At 42.9% G+C, this 19983-nt stretch overlaps 1 protein-coding gene across 3 annotated transcripts; it reads right to left on the bottom strand.

Moving 5' to 3' along the window:
- Nucleotides 1–1483: 1483 nt before the first annotated feature.
- On the bottom strand, nt 1484–19887 carry LOC309639927 (uncharacterized protein). 3 transcript variants are annotated; one of them, XM_082417849.1, is made up of 6 exons: nt 19687–19887; nt 10848–10948; nt 10446–10547; nt 10244–10312; nt 9691–9741; nt 1484–3258 (listed from the first exon to the last, which is right to left on the bottom strand). In XM_082417849.1, the coding sequence occupies exons 2-6, from the start codon at nt 10899–10901 to the stop codon at nt 3199–3201; spliced, it is 336 nt and encodes a 111-aa protein (XP_082273975.1). In that variant the 5' UTR covers nt 10902–10948; nt 19687–19887; the 3' UTR covers nt 1484–3198. The 3 variants fall into 3 exon arrangements, 1 of the variants encoding a protein (XP_082273975.1); XR_014251924.1 differs by lacking the exons at nt 1484–3258; nt 19687–19887 and adding an exon at nt 7712–8255 and having other exon boundaries at nt 10848–11157; XR_014251925.1 differs by lacking the exons at nt 1484–3258; nt 9691–9741; nt 19687–19887 and adding an exon at nt 7712–8255 and having other exon boundaries at nt 10848–11157.
- Between the last annotated feature and the right edge of the window lie 96 nt (nt 19888–19983).

Raw genomic sequence — 19983 nt, 5'->3', positions numbered from 1 at the left:
ACAGGCAAGAAGAGTTACTGACTGGAGGAGGGAGAAGAGGTGGGAGATGGTAGAGCTGAAGGGTGGTCAGCAATAGGAGACAGAGTGCAAGCTGCAGTTTCACTCAGGCCTGATATTGATGGAATGCACATTCGCATCTTTGAAAGTTCGCAACTTGAAGGTTTGTATGTAGGGGACTTACCTTCCGTAGGAAAGGTAGTTCCCCACTGACGCACGCGCTAGCCAGGTCCAGTGCTATTACCAGAAGAAAGAGCAGTGGATTCTGGGCAGCCACAATCACAAAAATGCCCATTATATTCTCTTTTTTGTTTTTCAATCAAACCCTTCCCTTTATAGCTTTTCTCGTAAGGCACAGGCTCCTTGGGCAATATTTCCAACTCCATCTTTAGCCCTTTGCTCTATTCATCATGAATATACCCCTGCTTTTCCATCCATAACTGTCTGGTCAAGCAATGTGCCTGACAATTACACTACCCCTTCTTGGAAGCCTCAGAAAGTCTGCCTTGCCCATAGTCCCCTATTGAGGGCTTCCTTACGCAGCCTATGATTCTTGGCTCAGCGGAAGGCGCAGGGCTGGGACCTAACCAAACGGAACGTTTTTATCAGGCTTACCAAAGGCCCGTAGATATGCTCTGCCCAACAGAAAAGATCTCTCCTGGGTACTATTAAACCATCTAGATTCTCTCTGGGTCCATTTGACTGTGAAGTATACAAAGTACAGTGTTCAGCCAGGGTAGAAGCAGAAAAAACATAAAGAGGGAAGTGAAGGCAGAGAGAAAGCAGAAACCATGGGCTGGCAAGAAGGAGAGTAGAAAAGAGGTGACTGGGAATAGCTGAAGCAAGAGCAGAGAGAGAATGAGACGTGGAGTGTGGAAACACTAGTGTGGGGAGCGAAGGGTGAGGCTCCTGTCTGAGAAGGCACTAACTGCTGGCTGCAGCTGTATCCTCAACCACCTGTCAGAGTAGCACAGATGTTTCTGCTTTTATCTCTCTATATTGTTGCAATACATTCCTACACTTTGTATTGCAAACAAAGTGATCTAACCTGATGTAACATCGCTGTGATGTGAACCTGAGTGTTTCTCTGTTCCTTGACCCAGAAAGAGACTCACACCATGACGACCCTTTCTTGCTCTCAGCTCTCTCGTTCTTCAAATCTCTAACAAACAACCCTGTCGATACCACCTTTCTTCTCAACAGCTACCCCTCCCTTTAAGGTCTCTACAGCTCTTGGCTCTTGTGAAACTTTGAAAACACATCTCTTTTCCAGATTCCCCCTAAGCTCCACTGTCCATTCCTGAGTGACCACCAGTCAACGCCTGATACAGCCAGCTCGAGGGCCCCACTCTCTCTGTGAGTTACCATAGCATGTGACATTAGTCCACTTACTGAAGTCACAAAGATCGAAGAGAGGGGATTTGATGGGCCAGTCTGAGCCCTGCATTGGAAGTACAGATCCCAGACTCCTGGATCTTAGATCTGGAAGAGTTAGAAGAAACCATCAAGCCCAACTTCACACCTAAAGCCAGACTGTTCTCAACCACATTCTGAAGGGGTATTTGCCCAGCCCGGGAACCTCCTGGACCGGCAGATCACTGCCTCACAGCGCAGCTCAAACCACTTTCCCTGACTGCATTATTACTGTTAGAGGTTCCTCTTTACAGAGGCAAATGCTAGCTCCACACAGCTCTCACCTGTTAGTCAATATAAAGCTGAACAGAACAAACTGAATTAGCCTTTCACAGGCCATTCTTCTAAACAGTTAAAGAAAACTAGTGTGAGCTGCCCTGATTTTTCTTTCCTGGGCTTACATTCCCAGATGCTCCAACCTGTGTTCATTCTCCAGCTGGTTGTGGCATTCTGATACACAGTTTGTACTTTTATCCCTTAAACTTTAGCACCCAGGATTAAGCAAATCACATCTGCTTCTATAAAGCTAAAGAGTGTAGAGAAATCTTAGTCCTAGTCTATCAACTTTGCTAAACTAAACTTTTGCCTTTTTTCCATCCTTATTATCTTGACCTCTCCACTGCCCTCTGGTGGTGGCTAATTTTTTCTCAAATGATAGAGAATTAGAGAGAAAAGAGATTGGTGAAAGGAGGGAGGTAGTGCAAAAAAAAAAAAAAAGAAGTGATTACACTTATATACAAATTCTTGGCCTCATGAAATTTATAATATAATTTTGGAGGCAAAGTATACAGTGAAAATTAACAAGAAAGACAAGCCATAATAACACCTAAAACTGATAAATAAAACAAATTCTAAAGGATTTGGGAAGACGAGATCATTGAGGACTAGAATAGAGAAGATGTACAGAAGTGGTGGTATTTACGCGTAGCCTCATCTTTAGATCAGAGACACCAGGAAATGGGAAATGAGTACCTTCAACATAGTAAGCTTGAGAGATGCAGCAAGAAACTGAAGACGTGAGAGTATATCTGGGGCAAGAGTTCAGGGCTAGAAAGAGATTTATGAATCACCCACAAATAGCCAAACATTGTAGGATTACCAACAGAAAGAAGATTGGATGACATGTAAGGACTTACCAGAGCAGAGAGAATCTGTCATCCATCCATGTCTTCATTAGTCAGTCAATACATATTAACTTAGTAATTGACATGATTTTGTGAGTGGATACATGTGCAAGGCACTGTTTTAGGCTGAGAGAAAAAAACATGACTCTGGTTAACAGCCTTGCCTTCAGGAATTTAAGAACTTAGTAAATGCAGATGAGGCAATGTAAGACTTGTACATCAGCAGGTATATTAAAAGATAGAAAATAGTAAGAACCATAAGTAAAATTCAGACAAAGGAGGAACAAAAGGAAGAAAGTTTTGTTTTCGAGCTGGGGCTACCAGTGAATACTTGACAGGAAAGATGGCTTTTAAAGTTAAGCCATTAAGATGGATGGGATTTGACGGTGTGGAAATGGCTGGGGAAACGACGTGTTAAGCAGATGAGACGTGGGCAAAACCGCCTAAGAGGGGGTGGGTGACATAAAGCTAGCACAGGGCCTTACACAGTGTAGGCCACACTGCAAATTCATGAAACTAAACATTGACTGGATTCTCAGCACCGCCCAACAACCCTCTGTCCTGAGCGGAAGCTGGAGGGGCAGGCAGTGGAAGGAGCCTTTGAGAGAGACAAGCGGAGGTGACAGAGGGTTGAGAGCTCAGAGGTGAGGTCTGGACTAGAGAGCTACATTTGTGACCATCCGTGTCGAGGGGACGTGAAGCCATGAGCATTGCAGGAGATGGCCTAGGGAGAAAGAAGAACAGAGCAAGAAGATGAGGGGCCAGGACGGAGCTTTGTTTCCTGTTCTTCACCGCACTTCTTTTTCTCCTCAAATTCCTCACCCCACCAGCTCCCTGGCACACCCTCAGCAGATGACTTTGCCTCCTACTTTACCAAGGACACAAAAACCATTAGTTGAGAACCCCGCAAACTTCTGACCACCAAACCAACAGGCTTACCTGCAGCCTTCTTACTTTTCCTCTTCTGTTAAAATGGAAGGGGTACCCCTCCTGTCCAAGGCCAGAGCCCTCCCGTGCCGTGTTGCCAATCCCTCCTCCTCGGCAACCTCACTCCATCAACCCTCTCCTAGATCTTCCAGTGCTCTCACGATGTACCCGTTCCACAAGGGTTCTCTAATGGCTGCCATCTTTTAAAAACCCTCCTGCCAGAGAGTGGTACCGTCTCCCTCCTCCTTCAGAGTTAAACTACTTGAAAGCACGGTCTCTACTGGCTCTCTCCAACTCCTCTGCACTCTCTCCTCTACTCTCTGTACTCAGCTTCCACTCCCACTACTACACTGAAACTGCTCCCTGTGGACACCAAAGGCCTCCTTATTGCAAAATCCAATGAACCCTTACAAGTCCTAACTTTAATTGACCTTTGGCCATATTTGACACCAGTGACCCCTCCCCTCCTCCTGAGAATGCTCTTCCCTTGAATGTTGCAAGTTCTGCCCTAAACTCTACCTCTCTTCACACTCTCCTTGGGTGAGCTCACGTGCCCCCATGGCTTCCTAACCCTCTGTATGCTCACGTCTCACAAATCTGTAACTTGGGTCCCAACATCACTCCTGAGCTCCCGACCACACAGCAGTTCATCAAACTCAGTTACAACTAAAAGGGCAGCTGCTCCTCTCCCCTCCCCCAACTGGCAGCCCTCCTTCTGTTCTCTTTCTCAGTGGCAAGCACTCTAGTCTCTGTTCCTCATTCTCCCCAACCTACCTTTTGCCCCACACTCAACCCTAATCTATTCTTCACTCTGTAGTCAGAGGATGTTTCCAAAATATCAATCTGATCAACTAATTCTCTTGCTTAGAATGCTACTCTGCCTTTTCCTTGCTTCGGGATGTAGTCTAAACTCCTTCGCATCAGAGTGTCCCGATTCGGCTCTCGTCATTATCACCGTGGTATTTTACACTTCAGCAGTTGTGAACAACTTTCAGTTCCCCGTATTGACACGGTCTCTGATGGTTTAGGACCTTTGCCCATGTTGTTCTTTTGTGCCTTGAACTCTCTTCCCCAGCTTCCTCATCTTGCCGAGGCTTATCCTATATGCAGTCTGAGCTTGGAAATCACTTCTCTCCAAAGGCCTTCCCTGACCGCCTATGACTGGGCTATGTATCCCTCCCATAGGCTTTCCAATTTACCTTGTACTTACTCCTATGATAACATTTGTCACATTGTGCCACAAACGCGTCTTTATTTGTCCGTATCTTTCATCAGACTAGAAGTGTACTGAAGGCAGGGAATGCCTTGTTCAGCAGTTCACCCCCTTTATCTAACACAGTGAATGGCACATATTAGGAAATCAATACATATTTGCTGAATTAATGAATGAACTTGGACTTTATGTCTAAAATGTTTTATCCAAGGTAGGAGCCAGTGTAGTAAAGTGGCAGGTGCATAAAATTTTGAATCAGAAACCTGAATTGAATCCCAGCTCTCTGTCTCTTAACCAGCTGTATGACCATGAACAATCTATTTAACTTCTCTGAATTGAGAGCCTACCCAATGCCAGGCACTGTACTGAGTGCTTGCAAGGTAAAGATAAAGAAAGACATGGTAACTGCCTTCAAGGAAGCTGAGTCCAAAACAATGTGTAGGAGGTGGGAGGAAAGAGCATCCCAGGTAGGGGGAGTAACGTGTGAGAAGAACTGCAGGCGAGCAATTGATCATGTGCCTTCCCAGGGGAAGTGGATATAATTCAGTAAAGCCAGAAGAGAAGGTGCAGAACAGAGAGTTGGGATGAAGCAATGAGGCTGGAGAGATACAAGGAGCCACGTCATGAAGGGCCCTTTACGATGTGTCACAGAGTTTGAGATTCATCCTCAAAGCCATGGAGTTAAAACCCCAAAGAGTTTTAAGCAGGAGAGTCACAATATTAGCTCTGTATCAGAGAAAGAGCTACGTCTAGTGGCGAGGTGGAGAATGGGCTGAAAGACAGTGAAGTCAGAGGCAGGTTAGGAGGCTGTTGAGTAGTCCAGTCAAGGGGCCTCAGCTTTGGCAAGGACTTTGAGGATGGAGAATAGTAGTAGGAGACTGATTCAAGAGACATATGTGACAGAACAGAAAGAACTTGATGACTGACTGCATGAGAGGGGTGTGACACAAGGAAAAGTACAGATGGCACCCAAGTTTCTGGTACAGGCAATTGGTATACAGAGGTGCCACTTACTGAGATGGGGACTGTGGAAGATGGAGAGGCTTTCGAAGAGAGGACTGATATGATCAGAGTGGTCCTGCAATGAGAGAGTTCTGTTGGCAGGAAGCAGGGTGGGAAAGGGACATGTCTGGAGTCGGGAAAATGAGCTAAGAAGTTACTGCAGTAGTCTAGGGGGAGCTGAGAGGGCCTGAACTAAGGTGAGCGGTGGGCATGGAAGGGAAGGTGGAGTAACAATAGACACGGTCGGCAGTTACAGTGGAGAGTCCTAGAGGATAGGATTACATAGCTGCATTGGGAGGGCTGGCCTGAAGTTCTCTGAACGCCAAGCAGAACTGAGACTTGATGCAACAGGAAAAAATAAAACGTTACATTATTCCTGAACAAAGTAGCATGTGAGGAATACTAGTCTAGCGATAGTATGCAAGGAGTACACTAGAACTAGAATGAGAAAAGGATGGAACCAGAACTAGAGTGAGGAGACAGTGGAGGCTGCAAGGGGAATTGGTTATCATTCCAATATAGCACTGTGAGAAAGTGGCTATTACCAAGGAAGCACCTGAGATACAATACTTGTGACTCATTTTGTGTGAGATGTAAAAAAGAGGAAACAACAGACATGTAACCATGGTACATGTAACATTCTCATAAATTACTTGTTTACATATCTACCTTCATCAGACTATGGTCTTCTTGAAATCAGAAACCGTGCCTTATTTATATCTTTAATATATAGCCCAGATTATGGCATAGATCAAGACTCAGTAAATGTTCTGAAGTGACCAACTCAATGAATAACTAAGTTGGAAGGGCAGATTATGTATGAAACCAAGGTAGTTTGGGGATGGTTTTGAATTTGGCTGTGAAATGTTGAGTTTAAGATGACATCTAAAATGTCCACTTGTAAATGTTTTATAGATGCTTACAAAAAGAGTAAGTGCTCAGAAGCTCAGTAGAGAGAAGAAACCCAAGAGGTATGCCAGGCGGTCATCAGTATTAATCATCCCCACAGCCCCCTCCCGCCATCTGCATCTGAACAAACAACACTGCAGCCTCAGTGGCTTCCTGTTACAGCGCAGTGTGGTCAGGATAGAGGCTCTGCTCTGAGTGGCCGTTCAGACCCGGGTTCCTTCCACGTGAACACCACCATCGTCAATGCACGGTCCCCAGAGTCACTGCAGGAGAGACTGTAGAGGATTATCCTGCAGGTTTTACGGAGAGGCTGGAAAGTGGTTTATATCACTCCATCCTCCCGTTTTTGTTCTCTCAGGCAGGCTTCACAGAGCGCCGTTCTCGACTATCCATTTGCCTTTTCAATCCATTCTATGCCCTCTTCTACTCTGCTGTGTCCTGGGACGCTGGCCCCTAGGAAGGCTAAGCATTCTGGCACTCTGGCTTCCAGGTGGGTTCACAGAATGAGAGGTACCAGCAGGAGAGTGTAAACAGAAAGAGAGAGAGGTTGAGGTATCTATGACATCATTACCCCCACCGTTTGTCGAGAACTCCTGACAGTGGCTGCATTTTTCTATAGCCACAGCTTCTGTTATAGCAACAGTCCCTGTTCTATGGCTCCAGCTCTTGCTGGCCTCCAAAACTCTACTCCTTCAATTCTGGGGGTCTTAGCAGCTTCCTGCGGTTAATAGTTCCTGGCTGCTTCTTGTGGGGTCCCTTAACCTTGCCCATTCTTCTGTAAATCGTCCCTTCTTAATCTCCCCTCAGTCAAATCCTTTGAGTGTGCCATTTGTATCCTACTGAAACCCTAACTGACACATTGTTGACTAGCTCACATTCATTCCATTTCAGATACCAATGTGCTCTTTTGTGGATGATTTAATTAATTTGTTCTACCAAAAAGGGTACAAGTGGCCACTGTAGTCAAAATTCCATTTTAGAACCTCATCCTGAAAGCTTTAAGTCCACGTACTCTATAGGAGGAGAGAATCCCTTCTTTTCATTAGACTCCAGAAATGGTTATGCAGGTAACTCTTGTCTTCCTCCATAGCTACAGACACTCCATAAAGTGATTTGAGTCACTCTATTCTCTTTCTCAGTAGTTTTACTCTTCCTTTTCCTGTTGGAGACCATTTCCACTTATGCACCCAAGGATACATCATAGATGTATTTTTAGTAATACTAGATACCATTTTCTGAAAGCTAAGACACATGCTAGGTGCTCCATTATTTAATTGTTTAACAACTTTCAAAATAGATATTAACATCTTTATTTCATAAGTAAGGAAACTAACACTTGGAGAAGCTAAATAACTTGTCCAAGGTCACACAACTAGTACATGAGTCAGGATATGAATCAAATACTGTACATTTAAAAAAAAATTTTTTTTTAAATATATAACCCATTCATTTTATTTATTTTATTTTATTGATTTTTAAAAAATTTTGGCTGCATTGGGTCTTAGTTGTGGCATGCGGGCTTCTCTCCAGGTGTGGCGTGCAGGTTTTCTTCTCTAGTTGTGGTGCACGGGCTCCAGGGCACATGGGCTCAGCAGTTGTGGCGAACGGGATTAGTTGCCCCGCGGCATGTGGGATCCCAGTTCCCCAACCAGGGATCGAACACGCGTCCCCTGCATTGAAAGGCGGATTCTCCAGTATTGGACCACTGGGGAAGTCCCCAAATACTCTACTTTTAAAGCTCATGCCCTTAACCTCTATGCTATCTTGCTAGGACCTAAGTACCCATAAACGGGTGATGCGCTTAGAAATAAGTGGTGGGTAACTGTAAAACAGCAGTAGTGGGAAGGAGAGAGAGAGTGGGTATATAAATGAGTAGCTGACAGAGATTTGCTTGGTATTGTGCAAAGACCAGGGTTAACAGAGCTAGAGTGGTGGAAAGAATCACTTTAGATAATCAACGTTTACGTCACGGGAGATGGGAAAGAGGAAAAACTGATTTCGTATACACATTTAGAAATAGCAGATAAGAGGTCTAGAGTTTTGTTCCCACCAGCAGTTGCTGAGCTTCAGGTGGGAACTCCCTCATAATAGGAACTGTGTCTTACTAATACTGATATCTCCAGCAAGCATGATGAATCTTCCACAGAGTGTGCAGCAAAAAATATTCACTAAGACAGTGAAACTTCATACTGTTTTCTGTATGAAGTATTATAAAGATGTTTACCTTATAATGTTTATTAATTATACAGCTCTGTAAACTCTGTGATAAAAATAGTAGTAACATACAATAAGATGTTAAGATACAATAAGATGTAAGATACAATAGTAACATAACATACTATAACATAACCTATACTAAAATAATAATATTTACTGAATGTCTATTATATGCTAGGCAATATACTATGCCCTTTACACAGGTTAGATCATTTCATTTCCACAATAATCCTATGAAATAGATACTATTATTGTCATCCTCAGTTACAGACCAGGAAACTGAGGCACAGAGCTGTTAAGTCACACAGCTAATTGTTGGCAATGCCAGTATTTTTATCTAAGCATCCTGGCTCGGGAGCCCTTCCAAAGTATGTGAAGAAACTAAATACCTATTGCAGCTTGAATGTATCCCATATCAAGTTCATAAGATCATGCTCAACAGTGCCTGGCTAAGGCTAATGATTCTGAATCTCTTCGGCGCAAATTAGTTAGGGTAGCTCAGCGTACCACAAATAGTTGAAAATAGGTTTTATTGAAAAAGGCAATTATGTCTTTTCCTTTATACTTTCTCAGCTTTCTTGGAAATGAACTGCATAGTGTCTTGCACATAGCACAAAATAGGCACTTAATAAATATCTACTTAATTTAACCAAACTGGTAACTTTTCAGTAAGAAAAAGTATAAGAAGATATTAAAAGCAAAAAAAAAAAAAAAAAATGGTGGTAGTAAAATATGCAAATAGTAGATATGAACATAAATCATCACTATTGCTCCTACATACAAACTTTGCTACCTTCCAGAAGATGTTTCAATGAATATTTTCAAGACTACTGTTTAAAATGGTCACTAAGTCTTTAAGTCCTTAACTGCAGTAGAGAGCATATTTACCTGGAATGCTTTCTTTGAAAGCATCAGAATGATTTCCAAATATACCACAGCCTTTTAATGAGAGGAAAAAGAGTTACATTCATTAACATTCTTTTCTTATGTAGGTGAATCTTGGGCCTGGACGTTAAAACAAAAGCTCTGAGAAGACACTTTATGATGACCATTGTATGAAGGTGATTGAAAGACCTTGTTTTTTCAGGTTCTACTTCCTGAGGGTAATAACAATCCAAATTGACAAGGACTAGAATATCTTCTGTACCCATCTAGACAGGGAAAATCAGATTTTAACATTTCACAATCTCACAGGGCTCTTCAGTTAGAATTCAAAAGGCCATTCACTCTAGGGTTAGTAGTTTCCCAGTCTCCCAGATCAGACATCCTGACACTGGCTGACATGGCAACCCCAGAGGTGACTGGAAACGGCTGCAGCATGAGGCATATGCTTCGCACTTCCTCACTTCCTTTCATGAAACTCTCTCCCGCCTCCAGATGAGCCCTTTCCCCAAGCATCTAATTTATGCATCTTTTCAACTAATATTTATTGAGTATTTACCATATGTTGGGGCTGCTTTTGATGTTGGAGACACAGTGATGAATGAGATGATACCATGTCCTCCTGCAGCTAATACATACATATTGAAGAAGACAGATCACACATATATTACAAATACATAAGTTAGATCATTGTTGGATATAGATTCATAATTGAAGAAATTACACAGGATAATGGGACAAAGTGGGAAAGAAAAGATCACCTGTTTGCTCGGAGCTGGCCTGGCACTCACAGCTAGACCATGGTGTTCTCTGGTCAAACATAATTTTACGGCACATCCACATGAGAGAAAGTCACTCTGTGACTGTGATGGAGGTCAAAAAAAAAAAAAATACTACTCTGTAATCGTGCCTGAGCATGGACAAAACCAAAACACTGTGCAACCACTAAAATCACCAACAGCCCCCCTCCCAGCTGACATGAGCAAATGCTGCTTCTTCATCAACTGCAGCGTTAGCCCCCCTCTGCTCCTCCTGCTTCCAAGATAAAGTTCATTAAGATACCCAGTCATACAATTAGTCCCATTTCCTGACAGCCCCCCATCCAGAGCAAACCCCACTTCCTTCCCAAACCCTTAACAAGCCCCATGGTAAGACTTTCTTACTGAGATGTCCCATGTTTCGTCAAGGTGTGCAGTCTTGCTTCCTGCCGGGAGCATCAATCAACAAGCCCCACTTTGTTGGATTGCAGTGTGTTCCTGGTGATCTTTGATTAACGGGCATCAACAATAAGGAGGGGGAAATTCTTTAATTAGGGTGGTTGGGGAAGTCTTTGATGAAGGGTTGTCAGTGTGCTGAGAGCTGATAGGTAAGGGGATGGCATTTGAAGATCGGGGAAAAAGCACTTCCAGCAGAGGGTAAAGCAAGTAGCATATACATATATGTATATGTATACATATACATGTTTTTTATTTTATTTTTTATTTTTATTTTTTTTATTTTATTTTATTTTTTTAATTTTTATTTATTTATTTATGGCTGTGTTGGGTCTTCGTTTCTGTGCGAGGGCTTCCTCCAATTGTGGCAAGCAGGGGCCACTCTTCATCGCAGTGCGCGGGCCTCTCACTATCGCGGCCTCTCTTGTTGCAGAGCACAGGCTCCAGACGCGCCGGCTCAGTAATTGTGGCTCATGGGCCCAGTTGCTCCGCGGCATGTGGGATCTTCCCAGACCAGGGCTGGAACCCGTGTCCCCTGCATTGGCAGGCAGATTCTCAACCACTGCGCCACCAGGGAAGCCCCCATATACATGTCTTTTGTTTGTTGTTTTGCTGTGCCGCACGGCTTGCAGGATCTCAGTTCCCCAACAAGGGATTGGACCTGGGCCACAGCAGTGAAAGCCTGGAATCCTAACCACTAGGCCACCAGGGAATTCCTACAAACAGCTTATATTTTTATCCAACATTTTAAAATTTCACATAATCATCTCCTTTGGACACTGATTTTGGGATAAGGGAAGGGAGCTGATCCTATTCTCTGTTTCTACTTTTAATCCAAGGAAAGCTTTTATAGAAGAACAAAACTAAAGTAACATGTAAGAGGCAAGGAGGTGGAAGGTGGAAGAGCCTTGGGCTGAGACAGGGTCACTATGCTTGATGCTGAGGAAGGCTGAGCCCTGGGTTCATCCTTCTCCAGTTCCCATCCACAGTCCTCTTCTGTGTTGGCTGTAACTCAATCCTTCCTAAGGTTTTAACAACTAACAATAGAACTGGTAACTATCCCTTCTAGAACTTCATTCATTAAGAAGAGGTTTCTTAAAAATTAAAAAAAAAAAAAAAATTTTCAAAAAGCCAGAGTTAATATTTTTGGCAAGTGGGGACCCAGGTCCTTCTTAATATTGGACCAGAAATAGATATAACAGTGACCTTTAACTTCTACCACCAGGGGAACATGAGGTATTATGATGCTAAATGGGGGTAGTACTTATCAAAAAGTGTTCTAGTAATTCTACTGCCCTAAGATTTTAGGGAGTGGAGGGAGGGGGGAGGATTCCTTGGTTAAATTCTTTCTGAAAAGCTGCATGTTACTGTCCTCTCTTGGAGATTTATACTGTACACTAGAATATTAAGGGTTCTAAGAGTTTTAACATAAAATTATCAGATGAAGTGTGTTTAGCACAGAGATGATAAACTCGATTGACCACAGAACACCTCACTTTACCACCTTCTACTCTGAGGGATGAATTTCTGTGGAATACACATTTGGACACACTGCTACTGGGAACTCAGCCACTGCCCCTGAGACCACTGAAGTGGCTGCACACCTTGTTAGGAGACAGGGGTGCCTATTTCTGAAATGGGGGTGCTAACCGGATTAGTGCTGTACCAGGATCCTTACTGCATGGTTCCACAGTAGATAAGCTCTAGTATTATGCATTAGATGTCACCCTTTCATTCCCTCCAAATCTCCTGAAGTCCGGAAATGCCTGGCATCATTATTGTTTCTTACTACTGTTTGTATAATTGCCAGCTAATCCTCCCAGGCTGCAGTGTTATTTATGGTGACATTAAAATATTCAAGGATTTCCTCCTGTCCCCAGTAGCTTGCTAATCTTGACTCTGTTTCCTTGACTATCTTTTTTCTTTGAGAGCTACTCCTTAAAACTTATATTTTAGTATCCAGTATGTTAATCTTCCTTTGTACCTCTATCACATTTCTTGGCCATAATTGGTCAAACCGTTGGCCAGAACACAAACAAATGTCACAAACAGAACCTATAGCCTCAGCAGTCACTGGCCTGTGTCTGCCACATTGGCTTTCATTAGCTGGGAGCACACAACAGACACAGGGGATTGGGGAAAGACTCATTATTAATAGTGTGCCAAGGTGTTTGTGTTTTGTTTCTTTAATATTTTAAGGACATATTTCCCTAAGAGAAATATTTTAGAAACAGATAATATGACTACAAGTCAATACTATATAGGCAGAATTCACCTGTGTTACAGGGTATCCTAAAGCAGCTTGTGCTGGTCTGGGTCCTGGAGAGACAGATGCCAACATGATGTTATATGTGAAAGAAATTTGTTGGGGGAAATACCTGTGAGAAAAAACAGGAAGGAGCCTGAGGAGGCTCTGAGAGCCATCAAACTGATGCAAATCTGACCCTAAGCAGAGGGAGAGAGGGAAAGAAGGGACAAAGGAAGGCTATGTGGCAGTAAATCTAAGGGAAGTTCAGCAAGACTTTGGGAGCCCAGGAGCCCAAGTCCCCCATCAGAGGAGTGTCTTATCTCCCAGGAATGGGTCTGTTTGAGTAACTCTGCCATGTGCTTGCCTGAGAGCAGCCCACGGTAAGTACAGTCTCAGTACAAACAGAGTAATAGATTTCAGAGCACAGTAGCTGGGGCCCTCAGTCAATTACTCTCCCTACTCTCCAAGATCTGAGAAGTGCTTTCCCATAGTCATCACACAAGATTCTCAAAATTTGATGTGCATACAAATCACCCAGGAATCTTACTAAAACGCAGATTCAATGGGTCTGGGGTGAGGCCTGAGTTTCCTTGCTTCTAACAAGCTCTCAGACAACATGATGCTGTTGTTCCAAAGACCTCACCTTAAGTATTTAGCAAGGTTCTAGAGAATACTTAGAAGAGCCCCATTCAAACCATCAATGTAGGCTGAAGGTTTTGTGGAGAACTGTTCACAGGCTTAATTCCTCACCGCTGACATGACAGCCAAATCCGTTGCCATCAGAAGATGTATGTACTTCCAGGTTAGGTTTTTTTCCATTCAAATAACTCATTCCCCTTCCTCTGATATCATAGCTGTCAACCCCCTCTTGTCACACTGCTTGCATAACCTGTTAATGATCATATCCATGTCATCTCTCTATCTATATGCATTCATTTTGGTACCAAGAGAGACCTTTGGTCCTTTGTGATCTAAATAACATTGCTTCTTCCTCCAAGTATTTGGTTTGGACAGTTTGTGTTTCTTAATGTCAAGCAAAAAGTTTTAAGCACCTCCTTCCAACCATATTGGGTTCTAAAGTCCACCCTGGTGGCGCAGTGGTTAAGAATCTGCCTGCCAGTGCAGGGGACATGGGTTCGATCCCTGGTCTGGGAAGACCCCACATGCCGCGGAGCAACAGAGCCCGTGCACCACAACTACTGAGCCTGCGCTCTAGAGCCAGTGAGCCACAACTACTGAACCCACGTGCCACAACGACTGAAGCCCATGTGCCTAGAGCCCGTGCTCCACAGCAAGAGAAGCCACCACAATGAGAAGGTCACGCACCGCAATGAAGAGTAGTCCCCGCTCACCGCAACTAGAGAAAGCCCGCGTGCAGCAACGAAGACCCAATGCAGCCAAAAATAAAATAAATAAATTTATAAAAAAATAGATAAAGTCCACCCTACATAGAAATTCTGGTGCAGCCGGTCATCATATTTCTCTTCTACATAAGAGTTCTGAGGGATCTGGCCACATGCATCTCCTCCACGTTGCCTGAAGACTTCTGCAGTTATCATCCTAATACCACGTAGCTGTCCATCTATTTTTTTTTAACATCTTTATTGGAGTATAATTGCTTTACAATGGTGTGCTTCTGCTTTATAACAAAGTGAATCAGCTATACATATACATATATTCCCATATCTCCTCCCTCTTCAGTCTCCCTCCCACCCTCCCTATCCCACCCCTCTAGGTGGTCACAAAGCACCGAGCTGATCCCCCTGTGCTATGCAGCTGCTTCCCACTAGCTATCTATTTTACATTTGTTAGTATATATAAGTCCATGCCACTCTCTCACTTCATCCCAGCTTACCCTTCCCCTTCCCCATGTCCTCAAGTCCATTCTCTACATCTGCGTCTTTATTCCTGTCCTGCCCCTAGGTTCTTCAGAACCTTTTTTTTTTTTTTTTTAGATTCCATATATATGTGTTAGCATATGGTATTTTTCTCCTTCTGACTTACTTCACTCTGTATGACAGTCTCTAGGTCTATCCACCTCACTACAAAAAACTCAATTTCGTTTCTTTTTATGTCTGAGCAAGATTCCATTGTATATACGTGCCACATATTCTTTATCCATTCATCTGTTGATGGACACTGAGGTTGCGTCCATGTAATGGCTATTGTAAATAGAGCTGCAATGAACATTGTGGTACATGACTCTTTTTGAATTATGGTTTTCTCAGGGTATATGCCCAGTAGTGGGATTGCTGGGTCGTATGGTAGTTCTATTTTTAGTTTTTTAAGGAACCTCCATGCTGTTCTCCATAGTGGCTATATCAATTTACATTCCCACCAACAGTGCAAGAGGGTTCCCTTTTCTCCACACCCTCTCCAGCAATTATTGTTTATAGACTTTTTGATGATGGCCATTCTGACTGGTGTGAGGTGATAACTCACTGTAGTTTCCATTTGCATTTCTCTAATGATTAGTGATGTTGAGCATCCTTTCACGTGTTTGTTGGCAATCTGTATATCTTCTTTGGAGAAATGTCTATTTAGGTCTTCTGCCCATTTTTGGATTGGGTTGTTTGTTTTTTTGATATTGAGCTGCATGAGCTGCTTGTAAATTTTGGAGATTAATCCTTTGTCAGTTGCTTCATTTACAAATATTTTCTCCCATTCTGAGGGTTGTCTTTTCGCCTTGTTTATGGTTTCCTTTGCTGCGCAGAAGCTTTTAAGTTTCATCAGGTCCCATTTGTTTATTTTTGTTTTTATTTCCATTTCTCTAGGAGGTGGGTCAAAAAGGATCTTGCTGTGATTTATGTCATAGAGTGTTCTGCCTATGTTTTCCTCTAAGAGTTTTATAGTGTCTGGCCTTACATTTAGGTCTTTAATCCATTTTGAGTTTATTTTTGTGTATGGTGTTAGGGAGTGTTCTAACTTCATTCTTTTACACGTAGCTGTCCAGTTTTCCTAGCACCACTTATTGAAGAGGCTGTCTTTTCTCCATTGTATATTCTTGCCTCCTTTATCAAAACTAAGGTGACCATATGTGCGTGGGTTTATCTCTGGGATTTCTATCCTGTTCCATTACCATTGCAACAAAAAGAATAAAATACCTAGGAATAAACCTACCTAAGGAGACAAAAGACCTGTATGCAGAAAACTATAAGACACTGATGAAAGAAACTAAAGATGATACAAACAGATGGAGAGATATACCATGTTCTTGGATTAGAAGAATCAACACTGTGAAAATGACTATACTACCCAAAGCAATCTACAGATTCAATGCAATCCCTATCAAACTACCAATGGAAATTTTCACAGAACTAGAACAAAAAATTTCACAATTTGTATGGAAACACAAAAGACCCCAAATAGCCAAAGCAATCTTGAGAAAGAAAAACGGAGCTGGAGGAATCAGGCTCCCAGACTTCAGACTATACAACAAAGCTACAGTAATCAAGACAGTATGGTATTGACACAAAGACAGAAATAGAGATCAATGTCCATCTATTGCTAAACAGATCCGTTCTCTTCCTTCACTCTAGTTACTGGCCTCTTTGTATACCTTAACTCATCCCCCTACACAGTGTCTATGGTGTAAAATAGCAGTTTTCACACTTTTTTTTTTCTAAAGCCATGGAATTCAAAGAAAGCTTTAAAAAAAAGATTAGGCTGGGGCTTCCCTGGTGGCGCAGTGGTTGAGAATCTGCCTGCCAATGCAGGGGACGTGGGTTCGAGCCCTGGTCTGGGAAGATCCCACATGCCGCGGAGCAACTAAGCCCGTGAGCCACAACTACTGAGCCTGTGCGTCTGGAGCCTGTGCTCCGCAACAAGAGAGGCCGCGATAGTGAGAGGCCCGCACACCGCGATGAAGAATGGCCCCCACTTGCCACAACTGGAGAAAGCCGTCGCACAGAAACGAAGACCCAACACAGCCAAAAATAAATAAATAAATTAATAAATTAAAAAAAAAAAAAATTAGGCTGGTCTGGCTAAAACAGGGGAGATAAAATTAGAGAGGTAGCCAGGAACACACCTTGTGTGTTAGGGTGTTTAAGCATTACCATGAAAGCTATGGGGAGCAAATAAAGGATTTCAAGGGAGAAAAAAACATATCAGACTTGTGCATTTTGAATGATGCCTCTGGCAGATGTGAGGAGGGTAATTTTAAGAGGGTCCAGACAGAATCAGAAAGACTAGAAAGGAGAATATGAGGAATGTAAGGGATATTAAGGAATCAGAATCAACAGAACTTGCTGTCTGTGTATGAAGGCAGTGAAAGAGAGGCGTATAGTATGTCTCCCAGGTTTCAAGACTGGACAATTATTGATGCAGGGTTCAGGGGTTGCCAATTACAGAAATGGGGAAGATAGGAGGAGGAACAGATTTAGGGAGAAAGACATTGAGCTCACTTTTGAACACAACGAGTTTGACGAAGATACCTAGTAAACCATTTGGGTAAAGGGATGTGGAAATCAGCAGAATCTGGTTTAGATACCCCGCTTGTATCGAAGTCTATGTTACTATTTGCAGACTATTCTCAGCCGCTGCTTAACTGCTCAAAGTTCGTATTAAGTAAAGTCTTTTTCAACTAAATTGTCTATAAAGTCTTGCTTTCTTCCAATATGTTCTGCAAAATGTAGATTGTCTGCCACACTCGTTACTGCAGTAATTACTTCTATCCTTTCCAAAGTGCTCTGTGCATAATCTGAGTTTTGAGCCTTATTCAGGGTTCTCTGCATTCAGAGAAATAGGGAAGGTTTTGTTTTGTGCACTTTGGCAGAAACAGTAATTTCCGTCTAAAATCTGAGCTCAAAAGAAGATTTAAAGGCTCTAGCTATGAAGAAACAGGAATTACTAGAAAATCATGGGTGTAACCTGCAGAAGGTAAAATAGACTAGGTTGATATATGTGGTAAGAAAAGAGGTGCTATGTATAATAAACTAGATATATTATGCTTTGTTTAGAAGGTTAAATTGTGCTGTGCATTGTTTTCTGTTACATTTTAACATGGTAGTTTTCAAATTTGGGTTGAAAGTCTTTGAGGGGCCACTGGGAGGGACGGTTGCTAGGTATTGATAGCGGGGACTTCAGGCCCATCACCACTATTTCAGCCAGAACAACCTAATCTGTTTTACATAGGCTTTCGTTGAAGAAAGGATTCTATGGCTTTCTTTTTTTTTAAGGGTGAAAATCACTGTTTTTTGCAACAGAAGCTGTAAGACATAAGAAGAGGTCAGTAGAGGTCAGTAGATGGACATCTAGGTAGTATTAGGATGATAACTGCAGAAAGTTTCAGGCAACCTGGAGACTCACAGTGACCAAACCTCTCGGCACTTCCAAGCAAATTCCTCACCAAGAAGAGAAATATCGTGATGGACTGGCTGCGCGGGGACTTTGGGGCCCTACTTGGTTGGAAGGAGGGGCTTAAAACTGCTTGTATTCAAGATGAAAAATACACTGTCCAAACCAAATAATTGGAGGGAGGGGATGTTATTGACATGACAGAGGGCCAAAGTCCTCCAAGTCCTCTCTTGGAACCAAAATGAGTGCACATGTGCAGATTTATGGAGACAATCATAAAGGGATTATGCAAGCCATGTGACAAGAGGAGGTTGACAGCTGTGATGTCAGAGGCAGTGAAATGCAGGATGTTCCTTAAATGGGCCACAAATTTTCTGCCAATATTTTTTTCTCCATCTGGAACAATTTCCTTCCTTTTTCAATTAACTAACCTCTACCTCTTCTTCAATAACTCAGTTCAAACATTGTCTGAAACAAGAAGCCCAATAAAATTTGAATAGATGGCCTTCTTTGTGATACTAACAGGACATAATTCTAGTTCATTTAAATACTGATTTACTTTTGTTCCCTCACATCTTAGCTTCTTAAAGGCAATGCACGACATCTAAATCTGCATTTCCAAAGTTTAGCACAGTAAGAACCTAATGTCTGTTGAATTAATAAATCCACAAGGCTTATATTAAGATCTCTTCAAAGTAATTCGGGTGCAATTCTTTACGGAATTTTCCTGATTCAGGGAAGTGTTTTAAAGGGGAAATAAAACATGCCCATGATTAAGGAAGACGGGAGAAAAGAAAGATGTAGTATTTTGAGTTTGTGTGTGTGTGCGTGTGCGTGTGTGAAGAAAGTGAGGCAAGAAGTGATAAAAATGCCTCTCGAATAAGACATTAAGTGATTTAATTAAGGTATCTCAAATAAAGTGACAGATATAAGTCACAACAAATGTATTGGAACGTACGTGTTGGGGGCAGGGGAGAAATGACACAAACTTATTCAAATTTTTTGGATAGTGAAACAACGACCTTCATGTTGACTGGCAAAACTAGCGTCCTGAACAAAAGATGCTCCCAGACAAAATGTCCAAGGACACCAAAGAAAACTATCACAACACAACGGCGAGTGAGTAAAGTTTTTCCGCACGCTTTCAAAATTGCCTTCTGCCCTCTCCTGCTCTCCTGCTTTTGGTAAATCAAACCCACCCCTGCTCAAATCAGACAAAATATCTTAAAACAAAACAAAAACACCGTGCCTTGAAATGCAAAGATGGGTCTTGGGCTGTGAGTCCCTTCCTGGGACGCTGCGGTGAAGCTGACTCCCCAGTGTCTCCGGGGGGTTCCGATGGCACCGACTGCGCCGTGGGCGAGCAGAAGCCCCAGCGGGTTTCAGGAGCAGAGCCCAGACGCCATCCTGCCGCCGCTTGGGCGGGACGGCGTCCCCAGGGCCCAGAGGAAGACGAGGGGAAAGGCGGGCGCGAGGCCAGAATCGGGAGCCCTGGCGCCGATAGCCCCCTAGTCCCACCTGGCCCGCAACCCGGAAGCA

Source organism: Balaenoptera physalus (assembly GCF_965194825.1).
Source record: "Balaenoptera physalus genome assembly, chromosome: 12".
Classification (NCBI taxonomy): Eukaryota; Metazoa; Chordata; class Mammalia; order Artiodactyla; family Balaenopteridae; genus Balaenoptera; species Balaenoptera physalus.
Note: the sequence above shows the minus strand (reverse complement) of the source record. Positions and strands in the feature narration are given on the sequence as shown.

Coding starts and splice junctions, on each gene's coding strand:
- LOC309639927 (XM_082417849.1), bottom strand. CDS start 10,901: ATGCTCCCGGCAGGAAGCAAGACTGCACACCTTGACGAAACATGGGAC. Junction 10,548..10,847: donor ACGAAACATGGGACATCTCA/GTAAGAAAGTCT, acceptor CCTCCATCACAG/TCACAGAGTGACTTTCTCTC. Junction 10,313..10,445: donor GGCCAGCTCCGAGCAAACAG/GTGATCTTTTCT, acceptor TGTATGTATTAG/CTGCAGGAGGACATGGTATC.